General features: G+C 42.7%; 1 protein-coding gene across 1 annotated transcript in view; it reads right to left on the bottom strand.

The window, feature by feature from the left end:
* The window catches only part of LOC121568683 (histone-lysine N-methyltransferase 2C), a 242,145-nt gene that overhangs the window by 65,253 nt on the left and 162,935 nt on the right, over positions 1-13,957 (bottom strand). Inside the window, exons 24-31 of the mRNA XM_045221547.1 lie at positions 11,408-11,527; positions 11,138-11,265; positions 8,840-9,104; positions 5,618-5,701; positions 5,079-5,126; positions 3,382-3,519; positions 896-928; positions 579-716 (exon numbers count right to left, since the gene is read on the bottom strand). Of these exons, the coding sequence (XP_045077482.1) occupies positions 579-716; positions 896-928; positions 3,382-3,519; positions 5,079-5,126; positions 5,618-5,701; positions 8,840-9,104; positions 11,138-11,265; positions 11,408-11,527 (954 nt within the window). The remainder of the gene's footprint in view (positions 1-578; positions 717-895; positions 929-3,381; positions 3,520-5,078; positions 5,127-5,617; positions 5,702-8,839; positions 9,105-11,137; positions 11,266-11,407; positions 11,528-13,957) is intronic.

The following is a 13,957-nucleotide window of genomic DNA, read 5'->3' as shown; positions in this document are numbered from 1 at the left end:
GTTAAAGAAATATTTTTAAGCCTTGAATCAATTGAGACATGGATTGTGCATGTGTGCCATTCAGAGGGTGAAATGGGCAAGACAAAACATTGAAGTGTCTTTGAACAAGGTATGGTAATAAGTGCCAGGTGCACCGGTTTGTGTCAAGAACTGTAACGCTGCTGGGTTTTTCACGCTCAACAGTCCACCACCCAAAGGACATCCAGCCAACTTGACAACTGTGGGAAGCATTGGAGTCAACATGGGCCAGCATCCCTGTGGAACGCTTTTGACACCTTGTAGAGTCCATGCTCTGACAAATTGAGGCTGTTCTGAGGGCAAAGGGGAGGGGGGGTGCAACTCAATATTAGGAAGGTGTTCCTAATGTTTGGTATACTCAGTGTACATCCACATGTCCTGTTGATTACGTGAACATGAAATGCATATAAATATACGTGCTCCTCAATGACTAATAAATGCCCATGGTTATTCATTCATATACACAGATCTTTACAGTCAATAGTAGATTATATTAAAATGTTCAGTGACCAAATACAATTCTCCAAGAGGCTTGGGGTGGTGGTGGTGGTGGTAGGTACCTGTGTTTGGAAGAGCCATGGCTCCAGGTCCATTGGGCCCAGGGTGGCCCAGTTGGGGGTGAGGCAGCTGTGGAGGCTGGCTGGTGCTGGGACTCAGGACCGCTGTGAAGAGGTCCTCCACATCCTTCCCCTCCAGCTCTGTAGGGGGTGATGGCAACAAAATAGATTATGTGAACGCACGTACTTTAAACCACCAAACAGTTATCTTTCAATTATATAGAACTGATCATCTCTGACAAATGAATGAACAACTCTCAGAAGAACAATCAAGGTTGGGCCTCAATGGGCCTGAAAAGATTAATATCAAAATCACAAACCTGGGATTTTGTAGAGTTTACTGAGAATTGCACCTGAAAAAGACAAAGAAATGCTTATTACATTGCTGCAATGTTATATATATATACAGTGGGGGGAAAAAAGTATTTAGTCAGCCACCAATTGTGCAAGTTCTCCCACTTAAAAAGATGAGAGAGGCCTGTAATTTTCATTTTTAATGAATTTATTTGCAAATTATGGTGGAAAATAAGTATTTGGTCACCTACAAACAAGCAAGAATTCTGGCTCTCACAGACCTGTAACTTCTTCTTTAAGAGGCTCCTCTGTCCTCCACTCGTTACCTGTATTAATGGCACCTGTTTGAACTTGTTATCAGTATAAAAGACACCTGTCCACAACCTCAAACAGTCACACTCCAAACTCCACTATGGCCAAGACCAAAGAGCTGTCAAAGGACACCAGAAACAAAATTGTAGACCTGCACCAGGCTGGGAAGACTGAATCTGCAATAGGTAAGCAGCTTGGTTTGAAGAAATCAACTGTGGGAGCAATTATTAGGAAATGGAAGACATACAAGACCACTGATAATCTCCCTCGATCTGGGGCTCCACGCAAGATCTCACCCCGTGGGGTCAAAATGATCACAAGAACGGTGAGCAAAAATCCCAGAACCACACGGGGGACCTAGTGAATGACCTGCAGAGAGCTGGGACCAAAGTAACAAAGCCTACCATCAGTAACACACTACGCCGCCAGGGACTCAAATCCTGCAGTACCAGACGTGTCCCCCTGCTTAAGCCAGTACATGTCCAGGCCCGTCTGAAGTTTGCTAGAGTGCATTTGGATGATCCAGAAGAGGATTGGGAGAATGTCATATGGTCAGATGAAACCAAAATAGAACTTTTTGGTAAAAACTCAACTCGTCGTGTTTGGAGGACAAAGAATGCTGAGTTGCATCCACAGAACACCATACCTACTGTGAAGCATGGGGGTGGAAACATCATGCTTTGGGGCTGTTTTTCTGCAAAGGGACCAGGACGACTGATCCGTGTAAAGGAAAGAATGAATGGGGCCATGTATCGTAAGAATTTGAGTGAAAACCTCCTTCCATCAGCAAGGGCATTGAAGATGAAACGTGGCTGGGTCTTTCAGCATGACAATGATCCCAAACACACCGCCCGGGCAACGAAGGAGTGGCTTCGTAAGAAGCATTTCAAGGTCCTGGAGTGGCCTAGCCAGTCTCCAGATCTCAACCCCATAGAAAATCTTTGGAGGGAGTTGAAAGTCCGTGTTGCCCAGCGACAGCCCCAAAACATCACTGCTCTAGAGGAGATCTGCATGGAGGAATGGGCCAAAATACCAGCAACAGTGTGTGAAAACCTTGTGAAGACTTACAGAAAACGTTTGACCTGTGTCATTGCCAACAAAGGGTATATAACAAAGTATAAGAGCGTCTGCTAAATGACTAAAATGTAAATGTAAATGTATTGAGAAACTTTTGTTATTGACCAAATACTTATTTTCCATCATAATTTGCAAATAAATTCATTAAAAATCCTACAATGTGATTTTCTGGAGAAAAATAATCTCATTTTGTCTGTCATAGTTGACGTGTACCTATGATGAAAATTACAGGCCTCTCTCATCTTTTTAAGTGGGAGAACTTGCACAATTGGTGGCTGACTAAATACTTTTTTTCCCCACTGTATATATATATATACACACAAAAACTTAATCCACAGTGCTAGTTTGATTGAACCAAGCATGCCAGTAAAGAACAAATACCAGGGATCAAACAAAAATATAATCAAAACAAATTGCAGGTCTCAGGAATACACATCAACCGCAACTAAAACCAGCATGGCTTTGGTTGTGTCAATGTGTAAGGCCAAACGTTGCTTTTGACAGAGCTAGAAAGCCACTAAGCAGTTATAACACACCGTGAACAAGTTGGGCGGATAAATCTCTGTCAAGGAAATAGGGTAGACCTACCTATTTGTCAAATCTTAACTTTGCTGGAATGTCAGTTAAACTGAGCAAACATTATTTACTTAGCTTTCCATGATTTTGTAATGTGGCATTTGATTTGACCACCATGCCTTCTAAATACACCACAGTTGTTCCATGTGGTGGATACTGTACAGCGCATACGCAACAGAGGTACGGAACTCTAGGAAGAAATACTTATTTTTCATTCTTGCCTTTTCGGGGCAGTTTCGCAGACACAGATTAAGCCTAGCTCTGGCTAAAAAAAGCGCTTTCAATGGAGATTGTTCTCTGCTAATGCTTTAGTCCAGGACTAGGCTTAACCTGCGTCTAGGAAACCGACCCTGAAACCATGTACTGATGTAGACCTAGGAAACCAGGTGGTGTGCAACTCTCTGGCCAATTATACATCAATAGATCAGTTAGTGGGAGGAGAAAACAGACACTGAAGCCCTGGAGATTTAAACCTCTGCTCTTCACCAATGACACCTATTAAGCAGCATATCCGGTAGACAGTCAGAATTCAACATGGCCGCCTTACCATCTGCGACCATCTTGTCCAGTTCTGGGCTCAGGATGACATCCAGAGGCTCCTCCTGTAGAGCACTGGGCCCCCGGCCTGTAGAGCCCTGACAGGGCCCAATGGGATCATCAGGGATGGGGGCCATGTCCAGACCAGCTAGGGGATGGCAGAAGAGGACAAAAGGATGGTGAGGACAGGGTGGTCACACAGACACACCCACACAGTCCACTGTTATGTTAAAAATCAACCCACTAGCCTCCCACCCCCCAACCAAAAAATACAACCTGAAAGCTGTCACACCACCAAAGAGTAAATCAGAGTTGACGGGCAATTTATTTTAGAACTGTGTCTGAGTAATGGGAGAGGAGGAGAAGAAAAAAAAACTAAATAAAAGAAAGAAAGAAAGAAAGAAAGAGAGAGAGAGAGAGAGAGGGAGGTAGCGAGGAGAGAGAGAGGAGTTGAAGCGAGGCGAGAGAGCGCTGATCCTTCATGTCATGGTGGTAAAATAAGCTCTCCATGCATTTTCTTCCTCGTCTTCCCCTAACTACATTTTCCAAGAATAGCAATAAATTAATTTGTGTTGCCTGCTCGACAGTGTGGAAAGGGGGATGGGGGTGGGTGTCTTAAAAAATTGCCACACTACCCTCATCACCAGTTCCGATCCTGCCCACATTAGAATAAACAAGGGCTTAAATCGATGAAAAAAGTTCTGGGAGATTGCAATGATGAATCATCATAACCGCTGTCTTCAACATCAGAGAGGGTCTGAGGTCCACGCACATTTTACTGTGGCGCACGCTTGACTAGTTTGCCATGTTTTTTGTTGTTGGAAAAAGCTACTTTGCTTGTGACCTTAAATGAACTGGATATATGGGAACAGATGCATGGAGACTGCAGATACTGCATATGGGCTGAAATAAATGAATAAAGGCTAAAGTTATATTTGTTTTGATAAAACTAGTCATCTGCTTCAGGGCATTCAGGCGTTCTCGTAAGACACATTATTTAAGAAAAAACTATCTCTCTGACAAATAGAAGGGTGGAAAATGAAAAAGAAATCCCTATACAATACTGCAAAACTGGATAGATAAAATACATTGTTTGTGAAACAAAGCAGACTCAAGGCGACAGAGAAAAAAGGAAGGCTCGATAAATAAGATACTCTTTGCTACTCAGGTAACTGCTCCATGGAATGCCTGAACTGTGAGACACGTGGAGTCATTCAGTTCAAACTTTGTTACATTGTATGACTAGAGGAAGCTCACTTTTTAACCCACACAACTTAAACTCAGCTGGGGTGAAGAGATAGTAAACACTAAAACATATCAAATGAAACCAACTGAATGACATAAAAAATATGACATTTGTATTAAAAAAGAAACATTCAAGGACAGCTCATCGCTTTCACCTCTATTCCTTTTTTCACCCAATATCACTGAACAGTCCATAGATTGGTCAATCGACATGCCGATTGGTGCGTGGTTAGTAATACTGCAGTAGTTAGTCAAAGAGACTGTTCAGTGCTACAGCGTGAGAGAGGAGTGGGGTGCGCAGACCACAGATCAAGAGAGAAGGAAGGACATGCAAACGCAGTGAGCGTAGAAAGTGTTAGAGGGGGGTGGGGGGGGGGGGCCCAAAGCAGCCCAGGAGTGGGAGAAGTGGAGGGGGGCAGCTCTACTCCTAAGCGGCCAGACGGGCCCGAGGACTTCTCTTACCAAACGGAGAGGGAGGGCTGTCGACCTGGAAAGGGCATAAATCAAGACCTACAGGAACCCAAAACCAGATGATTATAAACTGAGGGGGAGAAAAGCAGGTGTGATAAAATGCTAATGTTATTGCTACCACTTTACTTGAAGCGGCCCAATGTGATGGTACACCATCTCATCATAGTAGTGACATAATATCAACAACTATCATGACAAGTCCTAGCAAAGACATGGGTTTGAATAGTATTGGTTGTCTTTCAAATATGCAGGCATCAAGACAGGCCTTTCAAGTAAACTGTTCGAAAGCAAACCAAAAATAATGCACACAGACAGAAGGGTTGGCTAGAGGAGGCACTGCAAACAAAGAGTATTATTCAATGTGCAATACAATACAAGTGAAGGAAAATGCCAAATCATAAGTAAAGATGCAAGAGAGAAATGCCACAGGTGTTTGTTTATGGCGTTGACCTTGCTAGTGACAGTGTGGTTTAGTGGGTAGAGGAGACAAGAAGTGCAGGCTGATATTTTGGAGGAGGGGAGTGGTCTACCTGAGTCATGCCCCGTCTTCACCAGATCACCCGACAGCATTCCCAGGAGATCTGCATCCGTGCTCAGGGCTTCCGAAAGGTCCCCTAAGGGAGATATAGATTATATAAACGACCATGAGTGGCTTTGTCATTATGGGGAATTGTGTGTAGATTGATGAGGGGGAAAAATGAACTTAATCCATTTTAGAATAAGGCTGTAATTTAACAACATTTTGAAAAAGTGAAGGGGTATGAATACTTTACGAATGCATTCGGAAAGTTCAGACCCCTTGACTTTTTCCACATTTTGTTACGTTACATACAGCCTTATTCTAAAACTGATTAAATTAAATGTTTTCTTCATAAATACACACACAATACCCCATAATGACACATTTATTAAAAATAAACAACCGAAATACCTTTTAAGTATTCAGACCTTTTGCTATGAGACTCGAAATTGAGCTCAGGTGCATCCTGTTTCCATTGATTATCCTTGAGATGTTTCAACAACTTGATTGGAGTCCACCTGTTGTACATTCAATTGATTGGACACACACCGATATATAAGGTCCCACAGTTGACAGTGCATGTCAGTGCAAAAACCAAGCCATGAGGTCGAAGGAATTGTCCGTAGAGCTCAGAGATAGGATTGTGTCGAAGCACAGATCTGGGGATGGGTACCAAAAAATGTCTGCAGTATTGAAGGTCCCCAAGAACACAGTGGCCTCCATCATTCCTAAATGGAAAAAGTTTGGAACCAAGTCATTTCCTAGAGCTGGCCGCCCAGCCAAACTGAGCAATCGGGGGAGAAGGGCCTTGGTCAGGGAGGTGACCAAGAACCCTATGGCACTGACAGAACTCCAGAGTTCCTCTGTGGAGATGGGAGAGCCTTCCAGAAGGATAACCATCTCCGCAGGACAACGACCCTAAACACACAGTCAAGTCAAGACAACGCAGGAGTGGCTTCGGGACAAGTCTCTGAATGTCCTTCAGTGGCCCAGCCAGAGCCCGGACTTAACACCCGATCAAACATCTCTGGAAAGACTTAAAATAGAAGTGCAGCCACGCTCTCCAGCCAACCTGACAGAGTTTGAGAGGATCTGCAGAGAAGAATGGGAGAAATTCCCCAAATACAGGTGTGCCAAGCTTGTAGTGTCATACCCAACAAGACTCAAGGCTGTAATCGCTGCAAAAGGTGCTTCAACAAAGTACTGAGTAAAGGGTCTGAATACTTATGTAAATGTAATTTCATTGTTTGTTTGTTTTTTCTTTTTTAATTAGCAGAAATGTCTAGAAACCTGTTTTTGCTTTGTCATTATGGGGTATTGTGTGCAGATTGATCAGGTAAAAAAACAATTTAATCAATTTTGGAATAAGGCTGTAACATAACAAAATGTGGAAAAAGTCAAGGGGTCTGAATACTTTCCAAATGCACTGTATATAGGCGTACAGTATATGGTTTCCTTAATATCTAAGAGAACTAACACTGTCCAAGGATCATATTCAAACTAAAAGCTGGTGAATGTCTTCAAAACAAGCAAATCTTCCAAGTGATTAGTGTGCTTCCCTCTGCTACAAATGACCAGAGAGGGAATTTAGCAGAGTGGACGAATGTGGGGGCAAATTGCATTCTGAATGATACTAAAAGCAGGGTTCTTCAACCTTTTCAGGCATGAGAGCTACTTTTTAAAAATGTAACATGTCGCGAGCTACTCATTTTTTTTATAGCTTTCAAATAGGCACATTCTTTTCTTCTACCCTGCAACTCTTCCCCGGGTCCTTGGTGTACAAGAGATGTGTTTTCTGTCAATATAATGGTTAATAAACCGTTTAATTTTGTATTTCCCTAGTTCTGTTTTCTCAGTTTTATTTTTCCTGGTTTTGGATTTGTTTCAGTTTTTTACTCTCAATATACCAATTATTCATAGAGAAACAAGGAAAATGGATGTTGAGTCCATGTGAATGCTTAAACCTCAGAATACCTTTTTTTAGGTCGGAAATAGCTTTTTGCAATTTTTTATATTTTTATATTTTGCATAATTCCCCTTTAATTGCGCATCTAGCAAGAGAGGAATGTGTCGGTCTAGCCATGTTTCTGCTGTTAGGCCTACTGCTGCAGAACATGTCATGGCACAGTTTGCAAAACAATGGCCACCCAATTGATACAAATAATCATGACATAGCCTAGTTCTGTCAGGTAAGCCTACTTTGCAGTTTACATTTCATTGAGAAGTTTTATGGGGAAAGTCTTTCTGTCTACCCACAAAATGGCGGTTATCATTAGCATTGCTAATAGACTAACGTGCGCACCAAGCAGACAGACGGGCAATAATTGCAGGAAATGAATTGGCAGATATTGTGTTACGTTTGGCTTTTTTTTTTATCCCAGGGGTGGGATTATAAAGTAGCTTTATTTTTATGACAGTTTGCAATGGAACACATGACAAAAACGCATGTACTTTCTTTCAGAATACATTGGCGAGCTACTCATAGGTGGGCTGCGCGCTACTGGTAGCTCGCAATTTACGTGTTGGAGACCCCTGTACTAGAGATTAACAACTCTGGCTGTTTCGCTATGAAAGTGAATAAGTCTATTGAAAACAATGTAGAAAACCAAACGCTCTGCTAACGCAAATGGAAATCTGAAAAAAGAACCTGTTGTTAATCTAGCTCTTCCTTTTGCTAGTCTCCAGTGTGTTCTTGTCGCTATGCGTGTTCCTAGTAGGCAACTTGCAGCACTTTTCATAGCGTGTTGGAGAAGAGTGTAAATGATTGTGGACGTGGAGAAGAGAACTTAAGATGAGCAGACAGGATGAAGGTTGATGGGGGATGGTGTAAGAAACCACGGTAACTTCCAACCTTTAACAATACACTTCCCGGAAAACATAAGGGAAATACTACTGTTCATCTAGAAGAGGAGGAGGGGGGGTGGGGGGGTGGGTGGTGGTACCCAAACTAATACAAGGCCACTTTTTTCCATTCTGCTCAGGTTTGTTAGAAAGATGGCATTGAGACTGGGTTGATTTAGAGAAAGCAAAAAAACATATTGGAGAAACTAATTTTCTCTGCAATTTTCTCTGCAAATTTTCTCCACCTCTTGAGGACAAACCTCTCTGTGTCTGTGTGTGTGAATGCGTCGGTGTGTGTGTGTGTGTGTGTGTGTGTGTGTGTAAGACAGAGAAAGTGACAGCTCGAGAAAGTGTTCATCTAAAATAAGGAGCAAGAGAGATGTGAACATACGTAGTCCTCCTGCTTTGCTGATGGGTGTGGTGGTCGAGGTAGCGCTGAGCAGCGGGTCTGAGGAGGGGTCCAGGAAGCTGGCGTTGGGGGGTTTGCTCCCTGCATGGGCCCCTGAGGAGGGGTCCAGGAAGCTGGCGTTGGGGGGTTTGCTCCCTGCATGGGCCCCTGAGTTCTCCTCACAGAACCCTGTGGTCACCAGGCTCGCCTGCCTGCTCTGCTTGCTCTGCTTGCTCTTGTCCAGCAGCTCCTTCCCAAAGAAGGCCTCCTGTTAACATACCACACAAACAATGAGAAAGTGACCATGAGATACAGAAAACAGAGAACACATTCATTAACAAAACATGACAGGAAGCAAGTTTGTCTCTTGGGCTACGTTTACAAAGGTAGCCTAATTCTTATCTTTTGCCATTAATTGGTCTTTTGACCAATCAGATCAGATCTTTTGCCAATAATTGGGCGAAAGATGAGAATTGGGATGCCTGTGTAAACGCAGCCCTGGTGTCAGAAGGTGGGATCCAGTTATGAATTCTAGATTTGAACAGTATTTGAAATTACAATGCATGCTGAACGTTAAGTAAAGCTACTAATAAACCAAAGTTTTAAATCGGGCTACGCTACTGCTAACCCAATAATTCATTGAATGGTCTCAAGGCCCAGAATCCAGTGTTGCAGCACTCCATAGGACCCAGTGTTATCCAGACTCCAGTGTTGCAGCACTCCATAGGACCCAGTGTTATCCAGACTCCAGTGTTGCAGCACTCCATAGGCCCCAGTGTTATCCAGACTCCAGTGTTGCAGCACTCTATAGCCCCAGTGTTATCCAGACTCCAGTGTTGCAGCACTCTATAGGCCCCAGTGTTATCCAGACACACACAGAAATAGAGTGTATATCTAGATTCCTACTGTACAGTGACAGCGATCACCTGGGATCTAACGTGACAGCGACATGGCTAGAGCTACATGCATGCTCGCTCTAGAGAGAGGCCCAGTTACATAGAAGCTAAGAAACACACAATACCATATAAAGATGCAACCATATAAAGTAAACTCATAGATCCACAAAAATAGAAAGTGGACTCGAATCACTGATATAGCAACTAGACGCTAATTATAGTGATAAAAAAAACTGTATTTTAGTAAAACCTAGTGGCTGTAATAATCAATTTATATTGGATAGGATGTGATTCCTATATGAGAATTGCCCTATACCTGTACTGTAAACAAATATAACTAAAAAAAGACAGACAGAAACGCATACAAATAAACAGAGACATGGGTACACACAACCTCACAGAAAGCCTGAACTCAGTGGCGACACATCGTTGTACCGCTGGCTGGGCCGCTACGTTTTTAAGTAAGTCGCTAGCGCTTCCAACATGTCTAACGGCTCCAGAAATATCGATGTGACTGCTCCCTGCTGTGGTAAAACATTAAAAAGGCTAATGTGCCGGGTATTTAAATAATTGATTAAAGTCGTTCCTCTGGTGAGGAACTTTAAATAAAAATTTTAAGCGTGGCGTACAAGAAAGCCCAAAGTGACAGCTGGTGCACTTAACGGATGGCTGCTCCCCCGAACGCTGAGCATGCTGGGTCTTTTAAAGGTGTGGCGTGGCACAGAGAGGGTAACGTCTCTCTGAGACGCTTCAGGGATTTTTTAAATATCATGACGGTAATACATCTGAGAAGGGGGCAACATGCGATTTATGAAGTGCTGGTTTAACTGGGTGGTGAAATAAAGTTGCTACTGGTAAATGCTTGGAGATGTCTTATAGAATATGCACTATTCTAATGTGGTACAAGAAGATGATTAGGGACAATTAGGCTAAGACGTATTGGCTAAAATGGTTCATACAGATGTGGGATCTTAATTGACCAGAATTGTTGCAGCAAAATAATCCCGCAGCAACAATTTTTAAGTTTAGTCCATGTTGCTTGATCGGTAGTTAGGCTATTATCTGGCCAAAATTAGGCTACATGAAAAGTGCAATACTGTTAATATAACTAACTGTGTGTTAGTGCAGGCTTTCAGTTCATTTTTGTAAATCATGAAGCTCATCTGCATTTCCTGCAGTGTAGGAAACTTCTCAGCAACAGAAGTGATCAAATTAAGATCCTACATCTGTACAAAGATAATGTAGCCACACAAGCACCTCTGTGCTTGATTAGGTGATTTCATGCATATTGTACCGGTGACCTTTTCCTATAAATCGCTCAATAAGACAGTCTATGATAACAGAATCAAAATGAACATTTTAGACCAATACGGATATCATTAGTGTACATGTGATTGAAAGTCACCTGCAGGTACGAAGGGAACTCCTCTTCCAGTTTGGTTCTCTTTTTGCGGTATCTTTTCCTGACCTTCTCCAGACATTCAGGCACCAGTGGGGTCTCCTCCACTGGAGTACTCTCCGTCTTGTTCCACGCTGCAACACACAGACAGGAGGTCACAACCTCAAAGTAACATTCAGGGAACCCCCTTATTACTGGGTTAAGTGTTTGATTTGAGTCTGCCTGGAGTGCCAGATGAGTGGGATTTGCACTTTTGGGACTATTCCATGTGCTTACCTTCCTCTTTGCACATTGGATTCTCAGGTAATGACCCTGTTGAGTATTTCCTGGATAGGGATCGTTTGGATTTACCTTGTCCCATCCTGCTTCTCTGGCGGACCATAAACCCTCCAATACCTAGCCGGGAGACAAGTCGGAGGGAGGAGATATAAGACAGTGATTTATGACGCCGGGGCCCTAATTATGTCAGACATGAGAGGAGGGTCTTTCAGTCCAATCCCTGGCATTAATCTTAATTACTCAGTGACCTATGAGCACAGAGCCTGAGGGGAGATGTGAGTGAGTGAGTGAAGTGAGTGAGTGAGTGAGATTGAGCGAGAGACTGTCATTGTGTATTGACCAGAGTGAAAGAGAGCATGAGTTACAGACTAAGTTGCTTTGGATAAAAGTGTCTGCTAAATGGCATATTATTCTATTATATATTAAAGTGTGTGACTGTGTGAGAGAGAAAACGTAAGAGAGTGAGTGTGTTAGAGCGTTTGGGGAACTCCTAGCCACTAGACCTGAGAGACTGTGAGAGTGTGAGAGACAGAGAGATAGAGATGGAGAAAGAAGGGAGCATTTCAGGTGAGCCTATTTCTAGACAGCTTTGGTGTTGAGAGAGAAGCCCCTTTGGTCTGGAAGCAGACAAACAGAGCCTTCCAGCCTTCCTTAAGCTGCCTCAGAGCAAGAGAGGGGAGACTTTTTATGATTTATGTGTAGGGAGAAGAGAGGAAACAGCCGTTTGAATTCAGAGTTGCCAGGATACCGCCACCTTACGAGAGGTCCTACTCAGAGCACTCAATGGAGAACCAACTCTCGGTGTCTGTGCTAAATAAGAACACCAATATATGAGATTCTATTACCACCAGTAAGGAATCATACACTAGGTTTAAAATAGCCAAATTACAAAACATACAGCATCATGTAGCCTAGCGGTTAAGAGCGATGGGCCAATAACCAAAAGGTTGCTGGTTCAAACCCCTGAGATGACTAGAGAAAAAAATATGTTGATGTGCCCTTGAGCAACGCACTTTGCCCTAATGGCTCCTGTAAGTCGCTCTGGATAAGAGAGTCTGCGAAATGACTAAAATGTACATTTTAACACCATTATAAACATGAAAAACAACTCTAATCTTGCAATGAAGTCTTGTAACAACTATAATACAGTTAACATAAATAATGTTTGTATTTTGATCTTAGATTAAGACAATAATCATACTATGAAAGTGATTCACAATCAAGTAATAACGCCACAGTATACCTCATAATAATAGCTTTGTAATCAATCTTAAATGTCGCAGTAAAGATTGTTATTTGTGTGATACTGGTATGTTATTTGTGAGAATGTCTGCAGCCACTTGCCTCTCTGTCTACTGTGACAGTTCATAACAAGTGTCCTGGCAAACAGGAGAGACACACCCCGTCTCCACCTCTCCCCACCCCATCCATCTCTCCTTCCCTCCCACCCTGTCAAACCCAGCTACTTGACATGGGCGAGAGCTTGTGGCTCTCTGGCATAGACATTCACATACACTACACAGGCTGCAATTTAACATACAGCCCAATTCTGATCTTTTGACCAATTAGATCAGTTCTGAAAAAGATCTGCTGTGAGAAGATCTGATGTGATTGGCCAAAAGACCAATTAGTGGGAAAAATATCCGAACTGGGCAGCCTGTCTAGACACTTCTCACACACTTCGGAATGCACACATGCACAGACATACATTACACATACCACACATGCAGAGGCAAACAAATGTGTGCAGGAACAGGCATGCACATAGACAAAAACGTATATCAACATTAACATAGCCTTCACGTCTAAGGAAAATACATGTTCAAACACACATCCGCAGACACACAAGTCTAACCTTTAATGTTAAAACACTCAAGTGTGGGACACTTTGAAGGTATTCTATTCTAGGGACATTTAATTGTTGGATATTGTGTGTACGTGCTGTGGTATGTGTGTGTGCTGTGGTGTGTGTGCGTGCGTGCGTGCTGTGGTGTGTGTGTGTGTGCTGTGGTGTGTGTGTGTGTGTCATGAACAGAGTTCTGCCAAGCTAGCAGAATTCGGTCCAGTATACTTCATTACTGCGACAAAATTTTTAAGTCCAGACAGGATAACAAGCATCCCATCAGGAAAAAATATGAGTGCAGTTCACTAAAAGATATGGAAGCAACATCTAGCAGGTGGAAAATCCACTAGTCAGGGATGTGGCCTACTGCTGTGACACTTCAGACAAGGAACTATACAGTGAGGGAAGAAAGTATTTGATCCCCTGCTGATTTTGTACGTTTGCCCACTGACAAAAACATGATCAGTCTATAATTTTAATGGTAGGATTATTTCAACAGTGAGAGACAGAATAACAACAAAGAAATCCAGAAAAACGCATGTCAAAAATGTTATAAATTGATTTGCATTTTAATGAGGGAAATAAGTATTTGACCCCTCTGCAAAACATGACTTAGTACTTGGTGGCAACTCGAACCTTCATCTCCCTCCACAGATTTTCTATAGGATTAAGGTCTGGAGACTGGCTAGGCCACTCCAGGACCT

Source organism: Coregonus clupeaformis, chromosome 7, assembly GCF_020615455.1.
Source record: "Coregonus clupeaformis isolate EN_2021a chromosome 7, ASM2061545v1, whole genome shotgun sequence".
NCBI lineage: Eukaryota > Metazoa > Chordata > Actinopteri > Salmoniformes > Salmonidae > Coregonus > Coregonus clupeaformis.
This window is presented reverse-complemented; position numbering and strand designations above follow the sequence as displayed.